The 17,994-nt window shown below is 44.9% G+C and overlaps 1 protein-coding gene across 1 annotated transcript in view; it reads right to left on the bottom strand.

Annotated features, from left to right (window-relative positions):
• AP5Z1 (adaptor related protein complex 5 subunit zeta 1) overlaps positions 1 to 10,720 on the bottom strand; it is a 40,648-nt gene extending 29,928 nt beyond the window's left edge. The window contains exons 1-15 of the mRNA XM_081338188.1: positions 10,456 to 10,720; positions 9,134 to 9,271; positions 8,579 to 8,765; positions 7,838 to 7,982; positions 7,222 to 7,331; positions 6,578 to 6,746; positions 5,428 to 5,568; positions 4,981 to 5,018; positions 4,712 to 4,874; positions 4,277 to 4,455; positions 3,348 to 3,490; positions 1,996 to 2,142; positions 1,778 to 1,889; positions 839 to 936; positions 508 to 640 (exon numbers count right to left, since the gene is read on the bottom strand). Coding sequence (XP_081194314.1) covers positions 508 to 640; positions 839 to 936; positions 1,778 to 1,889; positions 1,996 to 2,142; positions 3,348 to 3,490; positions 4,277 to 4,455; positions 4,712 to 4,874; positions 4,981 to 5,018; positions 5,428 to 5,568; positions 6,578 to 6,746; positions 7,222 to 7,331; positions 7,838 to 7,982; positions 8,579 to 8,765; positions 9,134 to 9,271; positions 10,456 to 10,496 — 1,944 coding nt within the window. The 5' untranslated portion in view covers positions 10,497 to 10,720. The remainder of the gene's footprint in view (positions 1 to 507; positions 641 to 838; positions 937 to 1,777; positions 1,890 to 1,995; positions 2,143 to 3,347; positions 3,491 to 4,276; positions 4,456 to 4,711; positions 4,875 to 4,980; positions 5,019 to 5,427; positions 5,569 to 6,577; positions 6,747 to 7,221; positions 7,332 to 7,837; positions 7,983 to 8,578; positions 8,766 to 9,133; positions 9,272 to 10,455) is intronic.
• Positions 10,721 to 17,994: the final 7,274 nt, after the last annotated feature.

Raw genomic sequence — 17,994 nt, 5'->3', positions numbered from 1 at the left:
CCTCTCTTAGTGGCACAACAACGGAGAGGAACGTGTAGTCTAGCCGGCTCAGGAAAACTCAATGAATTCAAGTGTCAGGTTTCCGATGTATGGGCTTTTCAAGTGACTCTGAGGCCTTGTTTACTTTAAAAGTCCTTTATTAGCCTAATACAGCGGCAAATGCTTGCTCGAAGGAAACTGGAATCTGAAATCTCCGTCCCCTTGAATCAGCTTCCCTTCCGTTAGAAGACCCGCCAAAGCCTTATCTTCTTTAGAGACAAATAGCCTTGAAAGTGCACGCCTACTCTTCCCTCCTCCCAACTTTAAACTAAAGCAATACACAAGTCCTAAAGCAAATCACAAGTTTAACATATGAAATAGCTACTTCTTCATCTCTTGTCAAGCAAGAACATTCGATGTTAGCAGCGTTGACATCAAGAACGAATTTAGGTTTCCTGGTGGAAACAGGACTAGGGGACAATTTGGGGAGGGGGGGAAAGTCTCTGGGACATGCAGGTATCTCCTTACCACGTGAATGAAGAGGTCCTCCTTGGTCTGGATGTTGGACACGGTTCCCGAAAACTCCAGAAGTGGCTTGGACAGCTCCACCACCAAGGAGGGGTGTTGCTTGCATAAGACTCGTAGCTGGGAACTCATCACTCTGTCGGGCAACAAGAGACCCTGAGAAAGTGAGGACGCTCCCCCAAAGAGGAAGGGAGCTCCTGGCACGTCCCCAAAGCAAGGTTCAAGCAGAGGACCAGAATTTAACTCCAGTTTCTGAAGAGGTTTGCAGCAGAAGTCGGTCAGAGCTGATCCAGCTCAAGCTCCTGTCTCTTGATTTAGATAGCTCTCCACTTACCTGAACACCTCGGCCTTGAACCCGGGGATCTCGTAAAGCTGATCACTCCTCTCCAGAGCTGCCAAGGTCAGCTTCTTGGCAAGAGCTTCATCTGCAAACTGGGGAAGAAGCTTCGAAGAATCAGCCAGTTAATTCTTTTCCTTGGACGAGGATCGCAACGCGCTTTAGCAAACGTTTTCTTCAGGTTTGAACCTTTACTTTTTTGAGCTTGTAAAATAAAAAGGGCTAGAAAGGAAAGTTTTTTTTTTGGGGGGGGGGCGCGCGATTCTCTTGCCGTTTGGCTTTCCTGAAGACTTCACACCTGTCTTTCAATCAGAATACACCCCGGATCATTGCAGCAAACCTGGCGGGGAAGATTTTAAGCGCATCTTAATGTAATTTGTGGTCTTCGGTGCTGCAGCCATTTTGGAAAAAACAAACAAACAGCTCTTTTATCAAAAGAAGACTTGAGGCAGTGATTTTTGCAAAGCCACACACTGGAACACATGAAGCCTTCCTTCCCTATCATTTACATCATGGTTAAGTATTATCACTATCTAAGGCTGGTGCTTAATGCCGCAGATGTTGTCCAGGTAAACAAACCATGAATGCTGATTCTTGATGTATTTCAAGGGAAGAAATCCTGGATTAAGACCAAGAAAACCTGGGTTCAAATCAGGTTGGTTTGTGGAACCACCTGCCTCCAGAAGCTGCGAATGCTCCAACGCTGGAAGTTTTTAAGAAGAGACTGGACAGCCATTGGTCTGAAATGGTATAGATTCTCCTGCCTGAGGAGGGGGTTGGACTAGAAGATCTCTTAAGGTCCCTTCCAACTCTGTTATTCTGTATTTTTTAGTTGTGAATGCTACAGCCTTGGCTGTTAAGCTGCCGTCAACCACATCCTAGCCATAACCTTTTTTGGACCAGGTGGCAATGGACATCCTACAGGTGGGATCTTACCTTGGACACCAACCTGAAGAAGAGCTGCAGTAAGTGTGGGACGCTCCTGGCACATTGCCCAACACGAGGGTGGCTGGCCAGGGACCCCAAAAGCTGCCGGAGAGGAGTCAGCCTGCGGACAATCAAACAACATACGTCACAATGTACACCACACAAGGCTGTGTAAATTAGCCACATCATTTTTTTTTATTTTAAAAAAGGCTTAATCTTGACGATACCTGCCAGGGTCCCCGGGAGTGGTCTCAACCCGCAGGAGATAATGGAAGAGGCCCCTATACTGGGGGTGGCGGAAGGCTTCCAGGCAGGTGGCAGGCTTTGTAGTTGCATCTATGGTGGTCCTCTCAGACAGGGGGGTCAGGACAGACCTAGTGAGAGATTTAAGAGACTGGAACCAGATATAACAGTGGAACAGCCTGCCACCAGAAATTGTGAGCGCTCCATCACTGGAGATTTTTAAGAAGAGGCTAGATAGTCACTTGTCTGAGATGGTATAAGTTCTTCTGCTTGAGCAGGGGGCTGGACTAGAGGACCTCCAAGGTCCCTTCCAGCTCTGCTCTATTCTATTCTATTCTATTCTATTCTATTCTATTCTATTCTATTCTATATTTTATTATTTTATTCTATTCTACTCTACTCTACAATCTGTTCTATTCTATTCTACAATCTGTTCCATTCTATATTTTATTATTTATTATTCTACTCTACTCTACTCTATTCTATATTTCTATTCTATTCTATTTTACATTCTATTCTATATTTTATTATTCTATTCTATTCTACAATCTGTTCTATTCTATATTTTATTATTCTATTCTACTCTATTCTATTCTATAAAGGTAAGGTAAAGGTTCCCCCGCACACGTGTGCTAGTCGTTTCCAACTCTAGGGGCCGGTGCTCATCTCCGTTTCAAAGCCGAAGAGCCAGCGCTTGTCCGAGGACGTCTCCGTGGTCATGTGGCCGGCATGACTGGACGCCAAAGGCGCACGGAACGCTGTTACCTTCCCACTGTAGTGGTCCCTATTTTTCTACTTGCATTTTTACATGCTTTCGAACTGCTAGGTTGGCAGAAGCTGGGACGAGTAACAGGTGCTCACTCTGTTACGCGGCACTTGGGATTCGACCCGCCAAACTGCCGACCTTCTGATCGACAAGCTCAGCGTCCTAACCCACTGAGCCACCACGTCCCCTCTATTCTATATTTCTATTCTATATTTCTATTCTATTTTACATTCTATTCTATTCTATATTTTATTATTCTATTCTATTATTCTATTCTATTCTATTCTATTCTATTCTATTCTATTCTATTCTATTCTACTCTACTCTACTCTACTCTACTCTACTCTACTCTACCAATGTCTGGAGAACCCTCACAAGGACCAGCCACTTCGTTCATCCTTTTAAGCCTGTCTGGGCATTGTGGTTTGCCCCTTCTCATAAAAAGCTTGCCCCCATCCAGTCCACCGGGGCCTAGACCTAAATTATGAGAAAACTCTTTGGACTTTTTCCACTGCAAGAACCAGAATGGAAATAGGCCTTTACAAGTGGATTTAACAACCTTCGAGGTACCTCAGTTGGGTGTCCAGTGCAGCCGTTAAACATGGAAGGTCAAGCAACAAGTGGAAAATTTCCAAGGCGTTATCCGGACTGAGCAGGGCTGGTAAAAGATCTGTGTAATCAACAATCAGAGCTGGGCTATTCCAGGCCAAGAACTGCAAAAGGAAGCAAATGAGCGTCCATGCAGGGGATCCATTTCTTGGGAAAATCTCAAGAGATCTATGTTCTGGGAAGAAAGCAGAGAAAGAAATTCCCAAAGGGAATTCTCTGCTCCCCCGCTTCCCTGTTTACAGCTTCAGCTACTCCTTGAGTTGTCAGGGTTTTCGTAAAACTCAGTTAAGACTCTTAAAAGCCCTGCTAATGTCTGAGTGGGTTTCCCAGGCCAAAATCATGCTAAGCCACACGGCTTTTCTCTTTTAGCAACTTTCCTGGGCGTCTTGCCGGAATGTGGAAATTAGGTGACCTTAGGTCGGGGTGTCAAACTCAATTTCATTGAGGGCCGCATCAGCATTGCGGTTGCCCTCAGGGGGCCAGGTGGGTATGGCCTGGGTGGGCGTGGCCTAATGGGTGGGCGTGGCCAGCTCTACATCTTTGGCATCAAGGGTGCCTATGGGGGCCTGGGCAGGAGTGGGACAGATCTGAGGGTCTCTGGCAGAAGGAGGGTCTCTGGGCCAGGGCCAAGGCAGTGGGGGCCGTTCCCTCACTGTTTCCAGGATGGCTTCGCGGGCCACATGAAACCACTTTGCGGGCCGGATCTGGCCCCCGGGCCTTGTGTTTGACATGTCTGCCTTAGATGGTGGCAGAGGCACCCATGGGACCTCTGTGTGCGTCTGTGTGTGTGTGTGTGTGTGTGTGTGTGAACACAGACAAAATGCCTCTTGCAGATGTTCCTGCGTGGAGGTCAAAAGCCCAGAAGGATGAAACAGTCCGGGGTCTGATACCTTAAATAGATTTGGGGTGCTTTGTCGGAAGATGCCGAGATTCCCAGTGAAGAGTCCAACGTTCTGCCGGCAGAACTGGACAAACTCGTAAGCCAGCATGAGGTTGTGGAAAAGCTGAGCAGGTACTTTGGTGAAGAGATGCCGATAAATGGCTTCAGAGTCCACCGCTGCCGTCTCACCTGGTCGACGAAGGAAGATTTTAAATACCTCTGCAGGTCCAGATGGGGCTGAATTGACCCACAAGCACCCGCCGGGGGTGGGGTGGGGGAATGCCAGGCGTGGACAACTTGAAAGTCACCCCTCTTTCTTTCCTCCCACCTAGCAAAGCCCTAAAATATTTGTGGAGTTTGAAACCCCGCTCCCAAGAAGCTAAAAAAAAAAAAGGGGGGGGGTTTCCTTCAATTTTGTTTTAAAGATGCAAGCTTCCCGGCTCACTGTGGTTCAGGAAAAACCGGGCGATGGGAATCAGCACACGGGCGGAAGAAGGATCCCCGCTGATCCGTCCGTGGAGGTTTTTCAGGCAGGAGAGGGAGCGGTAAACGTAAGAAGAGTCGTGTCGGCAGATGATGTCCATAATGGTGACCGCTTCAATGAGACACTGGAAGGCAAAAGAGAAGCAAAATAAATAAAATAAAATAAAATAAATCCGTCTTGTCAACTTCTGGGTTCCTGCTAAACCACCCCCATCCTTCGGCGATACTTACGGCTTTCTGCAGCTCCCCATCGGCTTTCTTCAGAGCTCCTGAGGGACAAAAAATGAACTGCGCTCAGGGTCCCGGCCACCAAGAGGGAGAACTTTTGACTGCACGGCTGTTTTCGTGCAGTGAGCCATAAACAAGCCTGGTGGGTGAGCTTGCAAGGCGGCAAACTCTACGGGCTTTGATCCTAAACCCTGTTCAAAGGCAGGGAGAGAGTGTTGTAGTCCTTGGCTTATGACAAAAGGGACTGGGAAATTCATCCTTACGCAGGGCGGTTGCTAAGCAAAGCATTACATGACTGCCCCTCGGTTTTTCCCCAATATCTGCCCCCCCCCTACTGCCTAGGCCAGAGCTCCTCAAACTAGGCCGCTTTAAGACTTGTGGACTTCAACTCCCAGAATCCCCCAGCCTGTGAAGTCCAGAAGTCTTAAAGCGGCCAGGGCTGCCACTCACTGCGATTGCTCTGCTCCAGAAGACGCTGGCAGTATTCAAAGGCCTTTTCTCTCAAGCGTTCCCTTGGAGAAAGGAGGCGACTTGAGGTGGACGTGACGGAGACCATGGACACGAGGGAGCCATCCACCTCCGACTTGTCATCTGTAAGGGAAGGGACAAGGTGGGGGAGGACAAAGTGTAGCACGAGGCTGGATTAGCAAAACAAGATAACAGAATAACAGAAGGGACCTTGGAGGTCATCTAGTCCAACCCCCTGCTCAGGCAGGAAACCCTATACCATTTCTGACAAATGGCTGTCCAGTCTCTTCTTAAAAACTTCCAGCGTTGGAGCATTCACCACTTCTGGAGGCAGGTTGTTCCACTGGTTAATTGTTCTAACGGTCAGGAAGTTTCTCCTTAGCTCTAGGTTGCTTCTCTCCTTGGTTAGTTTCCATCCGTTGCTTCTTGTCCTGCCTTCAGGTGCTTTGGACAATAGCTTGACTCCCTCTTCTTTGGGGCAGCCCCTGAGATACTGCATGACTGCTATCCTGTCCCCTCTCGTCCTTCTCTTCATTAAACTAGACATACCAAATTCCAGCAACCGTTGCTTGTATGTTTTAGCCTCCAGTTCCCTGATCATCTTTGTTGCTCTTCTCTGCCCTCTTTCCAGAGTCTCAACCTCTTTTTTTTACATTGTGGTGACCCAAACTGGGGGGCTTTGGGGAATAGGTGGACCCCCCCTCTTCTTTGGGGCAGCCCCCTTAGAGACTGGAACACTGCCATCATGTCACCCCTGGTCCTTCTTTTCATTAAACCTATCCCACATTAAATTTGTCCCATTTTGCTACACTGTGTTCTTTTAGACAGTCTCACTGTGATGGAATATAGTCAGAATAACAGGGCTGGAAGGGACCTTGGAGGTCTTCTAGTCTAACCCCCTGGTCAAGCAGGAAACCCTGTAACATTCCAGACAAGTGGCTGTCCAGTTTCTTAAACACTTCCGTCGTTTTTAAGGTAAACAAGAGGGATTTTTGTTTTTCAATTCCCACAAATTTCGCCAGCCTTTCGATAGGACGGCCCACCTTTCCCTGGAACCCAGGACCCAAAGGTTTCCATGGATTTGGAAAAGTCCCGTTTCTCTTCCACACGGGGCCCCAGGAAAAACTCTCACCAGAATTTGGATTGCTTGTTGTGTCACTCCTGTAACACAAGAGCCACTTCCTCAGCATGGAAAAAGCCTGCATGTTGAGCCATTGGTCCTCTGTGTAATTCTGGCCCAGCGAGAGAACGGTGAAGAAGTCAGTGGCCACCGTGCCGTCCACCTCGGTGATGGGGCCAGGCTGGGAGAAAGGCAAAAGACAGGTTGAGTTGTAGGATCCTGGGAGCGAGACAAGGGGCAGGGAAAGTTACTCCGGGTTTAAATGTGAGGAGTGCCAAGGGTTTGTCAAGGGGGCTACCCAACACCAGCCAGGCAAAACAATCGAGGGGTGAGCCCCTAAAGCAAGGGTGCTCCTGCTGGCTCAGGAATTCTGGGAGTTGAAGTCTACAGGTTTTAAACTTGCCAGAGTTGCTAACCCCTGCTCTAAGTCATGGGAAAATGGCTGCTCACGCCATTTTATAGCAAGGCTCTCCTAACTTGGATGATGACAAAGGCACCCACCCATCACCCTAACTTGGCGACATTAAGTCTTACGGACCTCAACTCCCAGAATTCCTAAGCCAGCCATGTTGGCTCAGGAATTCTGGGAGTTGAAGTCCACAGGTCATAAAGGGGCCATCGTTGCCCACCTCTGCCCTAAAGGCTGGGCCGAATACCTGTTTTCCTCTTGGATTGAAAAAGCCACCTGTCACTGGGGTCACTCCTTGCTGAAGGCTGGCATACCTCAGCCAGTCCACCATCCTTTTGCTGATCAGGTTGATCTGGTCTAGGAACACAAAAGAAAGACACCACTGAAGAGACTGCAGGTGATATTTGCAACTCTAATTATTAGGGTTTTTTTTAAAAAAAAATCAGACAACTTTTATTTTATTTTTATTTTATTTTAATTCCATTTATATCCCGCCCTTCTCCAAAGACTCAGGGCGGCTTACAAGCTTAGCAGTAGCCTTCATTCTATGTATATGCCTGCTTATTAGGGCTTTCACACACGCACACCCAAGCGGCATTATTACAAAGTCAGCTTAATTGCCCCCAACAATCTGGGTCCTCATTTTACCTACCTCGGAAGGATGGAAGGCTGAGTCAACCTTGAGCCTGGTGGGACTCGAACCTGCACTAATTGCAGTCAGCTGGTGTTACTTAAGGAGGCTTTAGCCCACTGCTCCACCAAGGCTCTTTAGTCCAAGCGTCCCAGACAAGCAGCCACTCAGCGGAAGTCTGATTGAGGAGGGTTGAGAAGTTGCCTAAAATTTTTAGAGTTGAAATATTCACCTTCATTCAGGCTCAAGGGTGCAGAACTGATGACATTGGAAAGAATGGGAAGAAGAGGGCGTGTGCTCTGATCTTCAGGCAGTCTGGCTTCCAGAATTTTCACCACGTGCTGTCCCACTTCTTCAACCGTTGCCTTTTTACTGCACTTTGGAGAAAGCAATGATTCAACATCCGAAAGTAGAATTGGATCAAGTCAACCAGAGAGTCATCGGAATTCTGGAGAGGCATTTTAGAGGTCGCACAATTAAAGACCCCCAAAGCAACTAGAGGTTCTTTGTTATTTTTGTAGATTTCCAGAATTTGAAAAATATCCATTTCTACCACACGGGGGAGCTTAAAGAAAGTGTTAAGGAAATTCCTTCTGCATGTGTTTATCAGGTCCAACATGGAAGGGAGGGAGGGTGTGTGTGTGTGTGTGTGTGGGTGGAGAGGGAGAGAGAGAGAGGGAGAGAGAGAGGGAGAGAGAGAGAGAGAGAGAGAGAGAGAGAGAGAGGGGCAGGCCAAATGGAAAACAATTGCAAAACCAGTTTTAAAAAAACAACAATATTTTACTATGCAATATTATTATTTAGCTTTTTTTTTTTGCTTGATTACATATGATAGGGCTGAAAGCTGTTCAGAGTTAATGGGAACAGAGTTGATTATGTACCATTAAGTTGTTTTTGATTCCTAGCAACCATTCAGATAGAATAAATTGGGGGAAAAAGTAAATAAGAAATAATAATAAAATGCCTTGCTTACTTGGGATTGCACGATGGAGAAAGCTAAACTCAACAGCCTGGTGTCCCGGAACTTATCCCAAGGCAGAGATAAATCATCACAAAATGATACCTCTCTTAATATGGCACTACAAAGTATCTGGATTTGCTTAGGAGACGTTGGTAGGTATAGGGTTGTTTGCAGAAGCTGAAGAAGTTTGTCCTCCAATCTGCAAGTCATCCAAAGGAACAAAACAGGAAGTTTAAAGGAACAGAAATACCTAAACAATGTACTATCTACGCGATGTTTTCCCATAAACCTTCCAGAATAAAAGACACAACTGAATGAAACTACGATGGCAGTTCTTTCATTGTATTTTCTAGATTTTTACCCCATTGTTGTCAACCACAAATTCCTGATTTCAGATGCCTCTTAATTCATCTTTTTTTAAAAAAAGAATGTTGGATAGATATTGAAAAAAGGCTATTTTCTTACCTTCCCCACCCAAACCCAAAATAATTAAGCAGTAAATCTGATTAGGAAAATAAATTCCACAAAATACAGTACATGTTATATGCAGTGCTGGTTCTCACTCACTTCCGACTATATTTGCTGGCGGAGACAATAAGAAATAGTCTTCGCAAGGAATCAACCGTTTCATTTCCAAAGTCTTGATTTTGAAGGAAGCCTGAGATCCGAGAAGTGAATTTTTTAAGTTCATCATCCTGGATCTCTCTAGCAAGAAAGAGGAATTGACAAATTAAGAAGTGCCATTTTTGATACCAATTCCAAGTCAATTTTGGTCAAACGCCCCACTACAGATAGTCCTCAACTTAGGATCTTGTTGGTAGGAAGGAAAAAAAAGAGCCTAATTATTTCTGAAAATCTTGCCAAGAAAACTGTGGGAGCTTGTCCAGGCAGTTGTATGCAATCAACGCTGACTCAAAAGTATGCGCGCGCACACGTGCACACCTTCCCCTAGCACAAATACTATTACTATACAAACCAGGAAGTGGTCCCAGCGACCAGGCACCACCACAACGGAGGGACAAATGTTATAATGGGAATTATTTTAAAACGGCTGTTCGCTCCTATTCCCTTCTAGCACTGATGATGTTACCCAGTTGGGTCATGAGACGTCTGCAAGAAAACCATCAATCTCAGAGAGCACCAAGGACCCCACAGTCCTCCTCTTCCTCCTAGCACTGATGATGTTACCTAGTTGGGTCATGAAACATCTGCAAGAAAACGGCCAAGTTCAGCGAGCATCAAGGACCCCCAGCCCTCCTCCTTCTCCTCCCTGTCCCTTTTTCCTCCTTCTCCTTTTCCTCCCCCCTTCTCCTTGTTCTTCCTCCTTCTCTGCCTCTCCCTCCTCCTCCTCCTCCTCCTCCTCCTCTTCCACTCCACAAACCCAACTGCCTTTTAGCAGTTGGTATTCCCTAATGAAACGTCTGCAAGAAAACCATCAATCTCAGAGAGCACCAAGGACCCCACAGTCCTCTTCTCCCTCCTAGCACTGATGATGTTACCTAGTTGGGTCATGAAATGCAAGAAAACAGCCAAGCTCAGAGAGCACCAAGGACCCCACAGTCCTCCTCCTTTCCTTCACCTTCTTTCTCCTTCTCCAATCGCTCCTTCCTATCACTGATAATGTTACCTAGCTGGGTCATGAAACGCCTGCAAAGAAAGCCACCCAGCCCAGAGAGCACCATGGATCCCACTTGAGCAATGAGGCTGAGCCTCTTGGGAATAGGCAGACAGGCATGAGGACCCCTGTGCCGCAGGAGGGCGGCCTGACAAAGCTCAGCCAGCCAGGGAGGCTTGCACAAGCCAGGATGAATCTAGGATTGTCCAGCTGCCAGCCAGCAGATGGGAAGCTGGCTTATGCAAACCTTCCCCCCACCTCCTCTCCTTCCTACCTGGCCTGCCGCAGCAAGCTTTCCGTCCCCGCCGAGTACATCCCGCTCTCTTCTCCCGCTCCAGAGCCGGGGTTACTCGGGAGGAGGAAGACAGACCCGACCAAGCCCCAAAACCAAGTTAGTTTTCAAGCCCAGTCGAAGACGACTCTGCGCATGCGCGCGGGTCCTGCCCTAAAATCCTCCCGGGCGGAGCGCGAGGCTCCCGCTCGCAACGTTCCGGGTGAGGTTTTGGGCGCTGCTTTGCCAAGAAATAGGGAGAAATAAATGGAAGAGGAGAAAGAAGGGAGGGAGAAACGGCGGGGAGGAGGTGTGTGTGTGTGTGTGGGGGGGGGGGCTTTTCAGTCCTGGCATCAGCTGATAAGATGCATAGGAAGAGGAAGAAAAGGAGGGATGGAAGTGGCTGGAGCAGACAAGGAACAAGAAGAGGTTGTTGCAATGCTTCCCAGTCTGGCAGCTTGGAGAAGTGGACCAGCCTGCTGGGTGTTTTGGGAATTATAGTCCTGATGCATTTAAGGACTGCCAGATGGAGAGAGGCTGACACAGCCTTTGTCTATGCCAGGGTTTCTCAACCTCATCCATTTTAAGATGGGTGGATTCAACTCAATCAATCTAATACGGTCAGACCCGCAGGAGGAGGGTGGGTACAGCTAATTAAAAACCATAGAAAATGCAAATAAAAACACGGTTCTAAACACCATTGTGGTTTCTTAGTGACAGTTTCACTTAAAAGACCAATTTGCCTGTCTCAATTTTTGTTGCTAAATGAGGATGATCAAATTGAAAGGAACAAAGCTTTCCCCTGCTGAATGGGTAAATAGCACCTTCCAACCTCCAGGTAAAAATTGATCACTGTATGAAGAACAGTAGTCTGCATTTACAAGATTCACTCACCACAAGATGATTAGCCATTATTTTATCCCAGTGCATTGAATGAACCCAGCTACATGTTTGAAACCTGAAATTTAACAATAATGTACAATAATGAAATGGTATAAGGTTTCCTGCCTGAGCAGGGGGTTGGACTAGAAGACCTCCAAGGTCCCTTCTAATTTTGTTATTCTGTTCTGCACCTAGCTGAAATAACGAGTATTGGAGTTTAACTTCCAACCATTTTGCTTTCTGTGTAGAATAAATGATGCTCGTTGCCTCTTCTGCAGGTGCTTACAGTAAATTGCTTTTTAAAAGCTTGTCAATGGTTTTAGCCTAGCCCTATTCAGCTAATGTGATTTTTCTTTCTCACCCAGCCAGTCATTTTAATTAACCTTCTGAATGCAGCAAGCTTCAAACACGAATGCTTCTTCTAAGGTGATGCACAGTTCATTCGGCTGATGGGTAGCCGGCAATCCAAATGACATCCCAGCTCAAAAGATTTTATTGCATCTCTACGCTACATTTAAAATTAGTGTAACCTGTGTTCCTGAAAACAGTAGACGAGTTCACAGCTTTTGGACATGAATTGACTCTTTAGTTTTCCACTGATTTGGTTTTAATCTTTGGTATTCTTTTTCCTGTTTTTAAAACAAAATGTGTTCTCAATTTGAAGTAGAAAAGTCAACCAAGGCACAACCTTAGTTCCTGCGGTATCTTGGGTTGGGATTAATGTTCTGTAGTCATATTGCATCTAACATTAGATATAAATAATACTGTACTAAATATACTATTCAGCAAAACGTACTCAGTAGGGCTATTCCCTGGAGAACAGCCTAAAAGATGTATTTGCCCATTTGTTCTATTTCCTCTCTGGCATCTCACAGCTGAAATTTAGACTGATGTCCAGAGATTTATTATTTTTGCCAGACAGGTAACCTGGAGCTGTTTTCAGAAACTCCCATCACAGCATCTGTCGCAACTGGCCATGCTTATATACTCCAGCAAATCTGGATTTGTCTAGATGTGCTACCCAACCCCATACAAGGATAGGAACAATGTAATAACAGGCAAGCTTAACTTACCAACAAGCACAAAGCTTCTCAAGCGATGGAAAGGAAGTCACTAGTTGGAAGATCTCACAAGAAAGTCAAGTATGAAAATTCACCAGGCTGCTGTTAAACCTCCTGTCCTTCACTTCCACCATTCTCATTTCTTTTAGCAGTTTTCTCAAACTTGGGAATTTCAAGATGGGTGGACTTCCAACTCCCAAAATTCTTGGTTGGGGGAATTCTGAGAGTTGACGTCCATGTCAGAATCCATTTATATCATATTCATAAATGTATGTTTAAAACATTATTCCATGGATCCTGCCATCTCCCGAGGAGGAGGGAACGGATGTGTGAGGAGGAGGGAACGGATGTGTATTGAGTCGGTATTAGGCATTTCAAAGGAGAAGAGAAGCCTTTTGAACTGGGGAAACAAAAGGGGGGGGGTTAGGGTAGGAGCATCTGGCTTGTGTCAGGGAAGAGAGCAATAAACATAACAGGTCCTAAGTTCCTTTTTCCCACGAGAGGGATGATATGATACGAGGTAAATGATGGGGGTCTGACCAAATGGGGTTAAGAGGGGGTTGAACCGGGAACTCTATATAAGGGTTTAGTTTGTAGTACAATATTAAGTCCTGTCTTGTATTCCTACAACCAAGCATGTCATAGTAAAGATTTCTTTTGGACTAAGATTTGGCTCCAAGAGTTTTGTCTTCCTAAGGCGTGGTTTGGGGTGGGTCCTGACAGTCCACACATCTTAAAAGTTCCCAAATTTGAGAAACACTCACTCTTAGCACAGGGAGGGCTGGGAAAGGACATAACTTCTGGTTTACTATCTACAAGGCAAGATGTAAAAGGGAGAATAGAAAGAAAAGTGGGAAGCGGGAAGTTCATTTGCCCTTCTCTTCCTGGATGGAAGACTGGACACCCGTTCAACATTTGTGAATGCTAACCAAGGACGGAGAGAAAACTCACTAGAAGTATTTTTGCATTATACATCTGGAATTTTTTTAAAAAAAAATATGGTGGGAAAATTGATGTTTGTTTTTTTTTTAAAGAAAAATGCTAATACTTCCTACCAAGAGATATATTGGGCTACTTTTTTCCCCATGAATATTTTGGTCATGTCTCTAACCAACCCTTCTTTCAGGAATTTATACGGCAGTATAAATGCAAAGCATGCTTTCTGGAGATGGGGCTGTTTGACAACTGCGTACAATTTACTACTGGGTTTTTCTCCCCACCAAGAAGAAATTCCTCCCAGATTGCCACAGTACACCAAGAGCCTAGGAAGATGGTTATCTAAAGATCTGGTTTGCTTTTTTCTTTAAAAAAAAACTATTTCAAAATGATTTGAGACCTTTTTTATTTATTCAAAAGAGTATTGTTCTGACAACACAGTAAATGGGATTGTGTAAATTTTGTCTCTCTGAGATAGTTGCTGCAAATTGACTTGGCTAAGTCGGGTGGCATATAAATTTATTCTTCACCAATTTTGCTGAAAATGGGCAGGTTGAAGGATCCAATCACCCTAAAGAGCTCTCTTCTCCACTAACTGCATCCACCTTTAGATAGTTATTTCTTATTCTCTTCCCAAGTTGGCAATTCTGTTATTATGCTTTTAAATTACCTTTCCCCTATCAATAGCCATGGCTCTTTTCCTTGAATTTTATTACCCTATGATACAGAGATCAGGGTCTCTTTTATACATCATCCTGTAATTCGTTTTAACCATGGTGTTAGTTGAACAAATGGCAACGTATGAGATCCCCATAATTTACTTAGCACAAACCAGGCACGCAGAATCCAGCATCTTAAAACTATCTCTGCCTCTCCCACCACCCGGAAGGCTTGGGGACACCACGGCTTACTCCCATCTTATCCTTTTTAGCGTGAAAGGAAATTGTTAAGGCTATGGGCAGCAATTACATTAACTGTATTTAATTAAAATTAATTTCAGTTACATTTCAAGGTCAATTAAATCAAATTTGGCTTTTGTCTGGATCCCTATCTACGTCTTGGAATTCAGCTTCCCCAGCACAGCATTTTTTTAAAAAAGAGGACAAATATGATGTATCATACAAAAATAAGAGCACGCTGGTTTTGTAAAGTGTGATGACATTCACATGCTTGGTTAAAGTCAAGCAAATTACCCAAAATGTTTTCTGCAATGTCCCAATTCGGTCAGTAATTTAACCACCCAGACAGTGGAACAATTGATAAAAAAATAAACCCATAATGAAACTAGCTACAATCCATTAAATCACCTTTGTAATTAATGATAGAGGTGGTCCTCGACTTACAACAGTTCACTTAGGGACTGTCCCAAGTTACAACGGCACTGAAAAGTGACTTATGACCATTTTCCACACTTACGACCGTTGCAGAATCCCCATGGTCAGGTGATCAAAATTCAGATGCTTAGCAACTGGCATGTACTTACGACAGTTGCAGCATCCCAGGATCATGTGATTCCCTTTTGCGACCTTCACTAACTTAACAACTTCAGGGCTTCATTTAACAACTGTGGGCAAGAAAGGTCATATAATGGGGCAAAATTCACATAGCGAGAAATTTGGGGTTCCATTGTGGTCATTGAGGACTATCTGCACTTTGAGACAATTTCTACCATAGAGATGGCAATGCCTATCAGCTCAGAAGCTAGAAGGGCAAATTAAATCCAACACAACTTGGCTGTCACTTGTGATAAACTCAAGTTTGTTTCGACAACTCGATGCAAATTCAGGTCAGCAGGTCAGCCCCTGTCAATTTTCTGCCCTGACGTTATTAAAATGTTGTTTTTTTGATATGGAAATCAGGAGGGGGGGAAAAACGCTTGTACAAGCAGGTTGCAAACCGCAGCTGGCTTTCTGGGTCAATCCTTTTCCTATACTTAAGATGACAGAAATTCAGCCTGGGTAAATGCTCCATTACACAAAGACATTATTCTTTTAGCATCAGAGCAGAGACATTTACATTTTGGTTGAAGCTGACTGTGTCATTAATTCAGGAACTCCGACCCAGGGCGTTTGGCAATTAAAAATGAAAACTGGTTTATCACCTGCACAGCAGGAGTCTGCAAACATATTAAGCAGTGATAAACAATCTGTAAATTAAAATGTTAAAATGCAAGCGTGAAAAGGCCAGAAAGATACCCTTTCTTTGATTTATGTGCATCTGGAGCAACGAACAAAATATACCGAGGTACAAAGAATGTGGCCATTGACATTTTGAGAAAAATATTTACTCTCAGGAAACAGCGCACTTATATGCAGAGATTCATTTCCAAATAATCTGCTTTTCAATGGTTTCCAAATGTTGTTAGATCTGGAGTTGATCCTAAAGATTCAACTGTTCAAAGAAAGCCAAACTGGCATCAGCGCGCGCGTGCACACACACACACCCCTCTTGCCCGGCTTCAAACACCAACGTAAGAAAACAAATATTACCGCAATAAGATCTTGTAGTAACACAAAACAGCCGATCAATTCACAAGCGCTTTTGAAAACAAAAGAACCAGCTCAACTTGACCCCTGCAGAAGCCTCACCAACCTAGCTGTATCAGTTATTCAACCAACCCTGGTTAAAGGAAACTAGGGTTTACTCAAAGGTATGTACTCAGCGACTAATTACACGGCACCTCACAAGCTCAGGGAAGTAAACACAATCCTGAGCACAAAAATCTCCAGTGCAAAACATCTCTCTGGACTAATCAGTCATTGGTGTTAAGATGAAACACCCAGTCTGCTCAACTTTACAATGGCCGGCACCTGTCCTTAGTACTTTCTGGGTGACCAACTTCATAGTATGTGCAGTGACGTGGGTTTTTTTGGGGTGGTGTGGATGTTGGAATTGGGTTTTTCGATAGACAGCCAGCCAGCCAACCAGCCAACTTTTACACTGGATGGAACCATTACTTATTTCCCATCTCCATGTATCAAGGAACTGTGTCCCCAGTTTGTGGGAACTTCAGTCAGAGATGGAGCTTTGGGGGCATGGATGGAGGACTTGGGTCCCCCCTCCCCACTTTATGGCTTGTCCTATAGCAGTTAAATGGGCTAATTGCCTCCTTAAGGAACACCAGCTGCCTGCAATTACTGCAGGTTCGAGTCCCACCAGGCTCAAAGTTGCCTCAGCCTTCCATCCTTCCGAGGTAGGTAAAATGAGGACCCAGATTGTTGGGGGCAATTAAGCTGACTTTGTAAAATGCCACTTGGGGGCCCCGAAAGCCCTAATAAGCAGGCATATACATAGAATGAAGGCTATTGCTAAGCACATTGATTTGTGCTTTAGATTGTAAGCCGCCCTGAGTCTTCGGAGAAGGGCGGGATATAAATGGGATTAAAATAAAAATCTGGGCGCACCTCTGCTTTTTCTCACAGCTTTCTGTTCCAGCTGGACTCAATGCACTTGTTTTGGACTTCCCTTTCTCATCGCCTGTCCCAAAGGTGCTTTTTCCAAAAATCAAGTGGACTTTCTTATTTTCTTGGAGAACATTTCGCTTCTCATCCAAGAAGCTTCTTCAGTTATTCTTCTTCTGGGTTGAAGAAGCTTCCTGGGTCAGAAGCAAAATGGGATTAACCCCTTTGGGACAACCATGAACCTGGATGATTTGAGAATCTCCATAGATGTTTCTCATCATCAGCCGGAAATGTTTGCCAGGTGTAGGGTCACAACCCTGTCCTGGCTCCCTTTTTTATGTGTGCCTTTGGGCCTCTGCAAATTCCTACTGCCAGCTGCAAATGAACGAAAGGATCAGATCAAAGGCTAACGGTCCACTTGTAAATTAAGACCATCACACTCTTCTTGTGATGTGTCTTGGTTCTTACAACTTTGCTTGGCGTGACTTACAGCCTGAAATAGAAAAAAAATAATAGTAAGACAAGTTGCTTGCTTGGAAGAGCTTCTGATTTACCAAATCTGAACTGGGGGTACGGTCCTTTGTGGCCTGACGTGAACTTCCTGCTTTTGAAAAGATCCCAGGAAGCGCAGAATCAGCCAAAAACATCCGGAGAACTGAGGCTCTTACAATACAGGGACTTTTTTGGGGGGCAAACAGCTTCCGGGTTATGATTATTTGCAAAGGGAAAACGCAAACCAATGTATGGGATAGTTCAAATGCTTAAAGAAAACTGCAGAGAAGACATTCGGTTTAACCCACAGTAATTAAAACCTTTTCCCGCTATTTCTTATCTTCCACGATGTCCGTCAGGGGTGCATTTTTTTTTTAGTATCAAAGGGCTGCTAAAGTCAGACAAAAGAAGGAAGCCTGCGTTATTTAAATATTAGTATCACTCCAGTATTAGCATTGAAATGATAAATGTTATTAATAAATATTTAAATAGTAACAACTCTTTTTGTTTCGATTTTGTCTTACTGGAAGCCCTCGGGACTCCGTTTCACCTGTGAAGTGGATCATAAGGGGATTCTGTTCCATTTTATCTTCAATTTTTGGATTCGTCCTTATCGGGGACGGTCCCAAAGCTGCCATTAAGAAATTTCTGCTAGGATTACCGGCTTGCAAAACTTACCAGAGGAAAACAGGTCGAGATTCCTGTCTTGTTCATCACGCACAAAAAAACCCCTACACTCTGACGTGAGACAAGGGATTGTGTGACCTGAA

The sequence above is a fragment of the Vipera berus genome, assembly GCF_964194415.1.
Source record: "Vipera berus genome assembly, chromosome: 13".
NCBI lineage: Eukaryota > Metazoa > Chordata > Lepidosauria > Squamata > Viperidae > Vipera > Vipera berus.
This window is presented reverse-complemented; position numbering and strand designations above follow the sequence as displayed.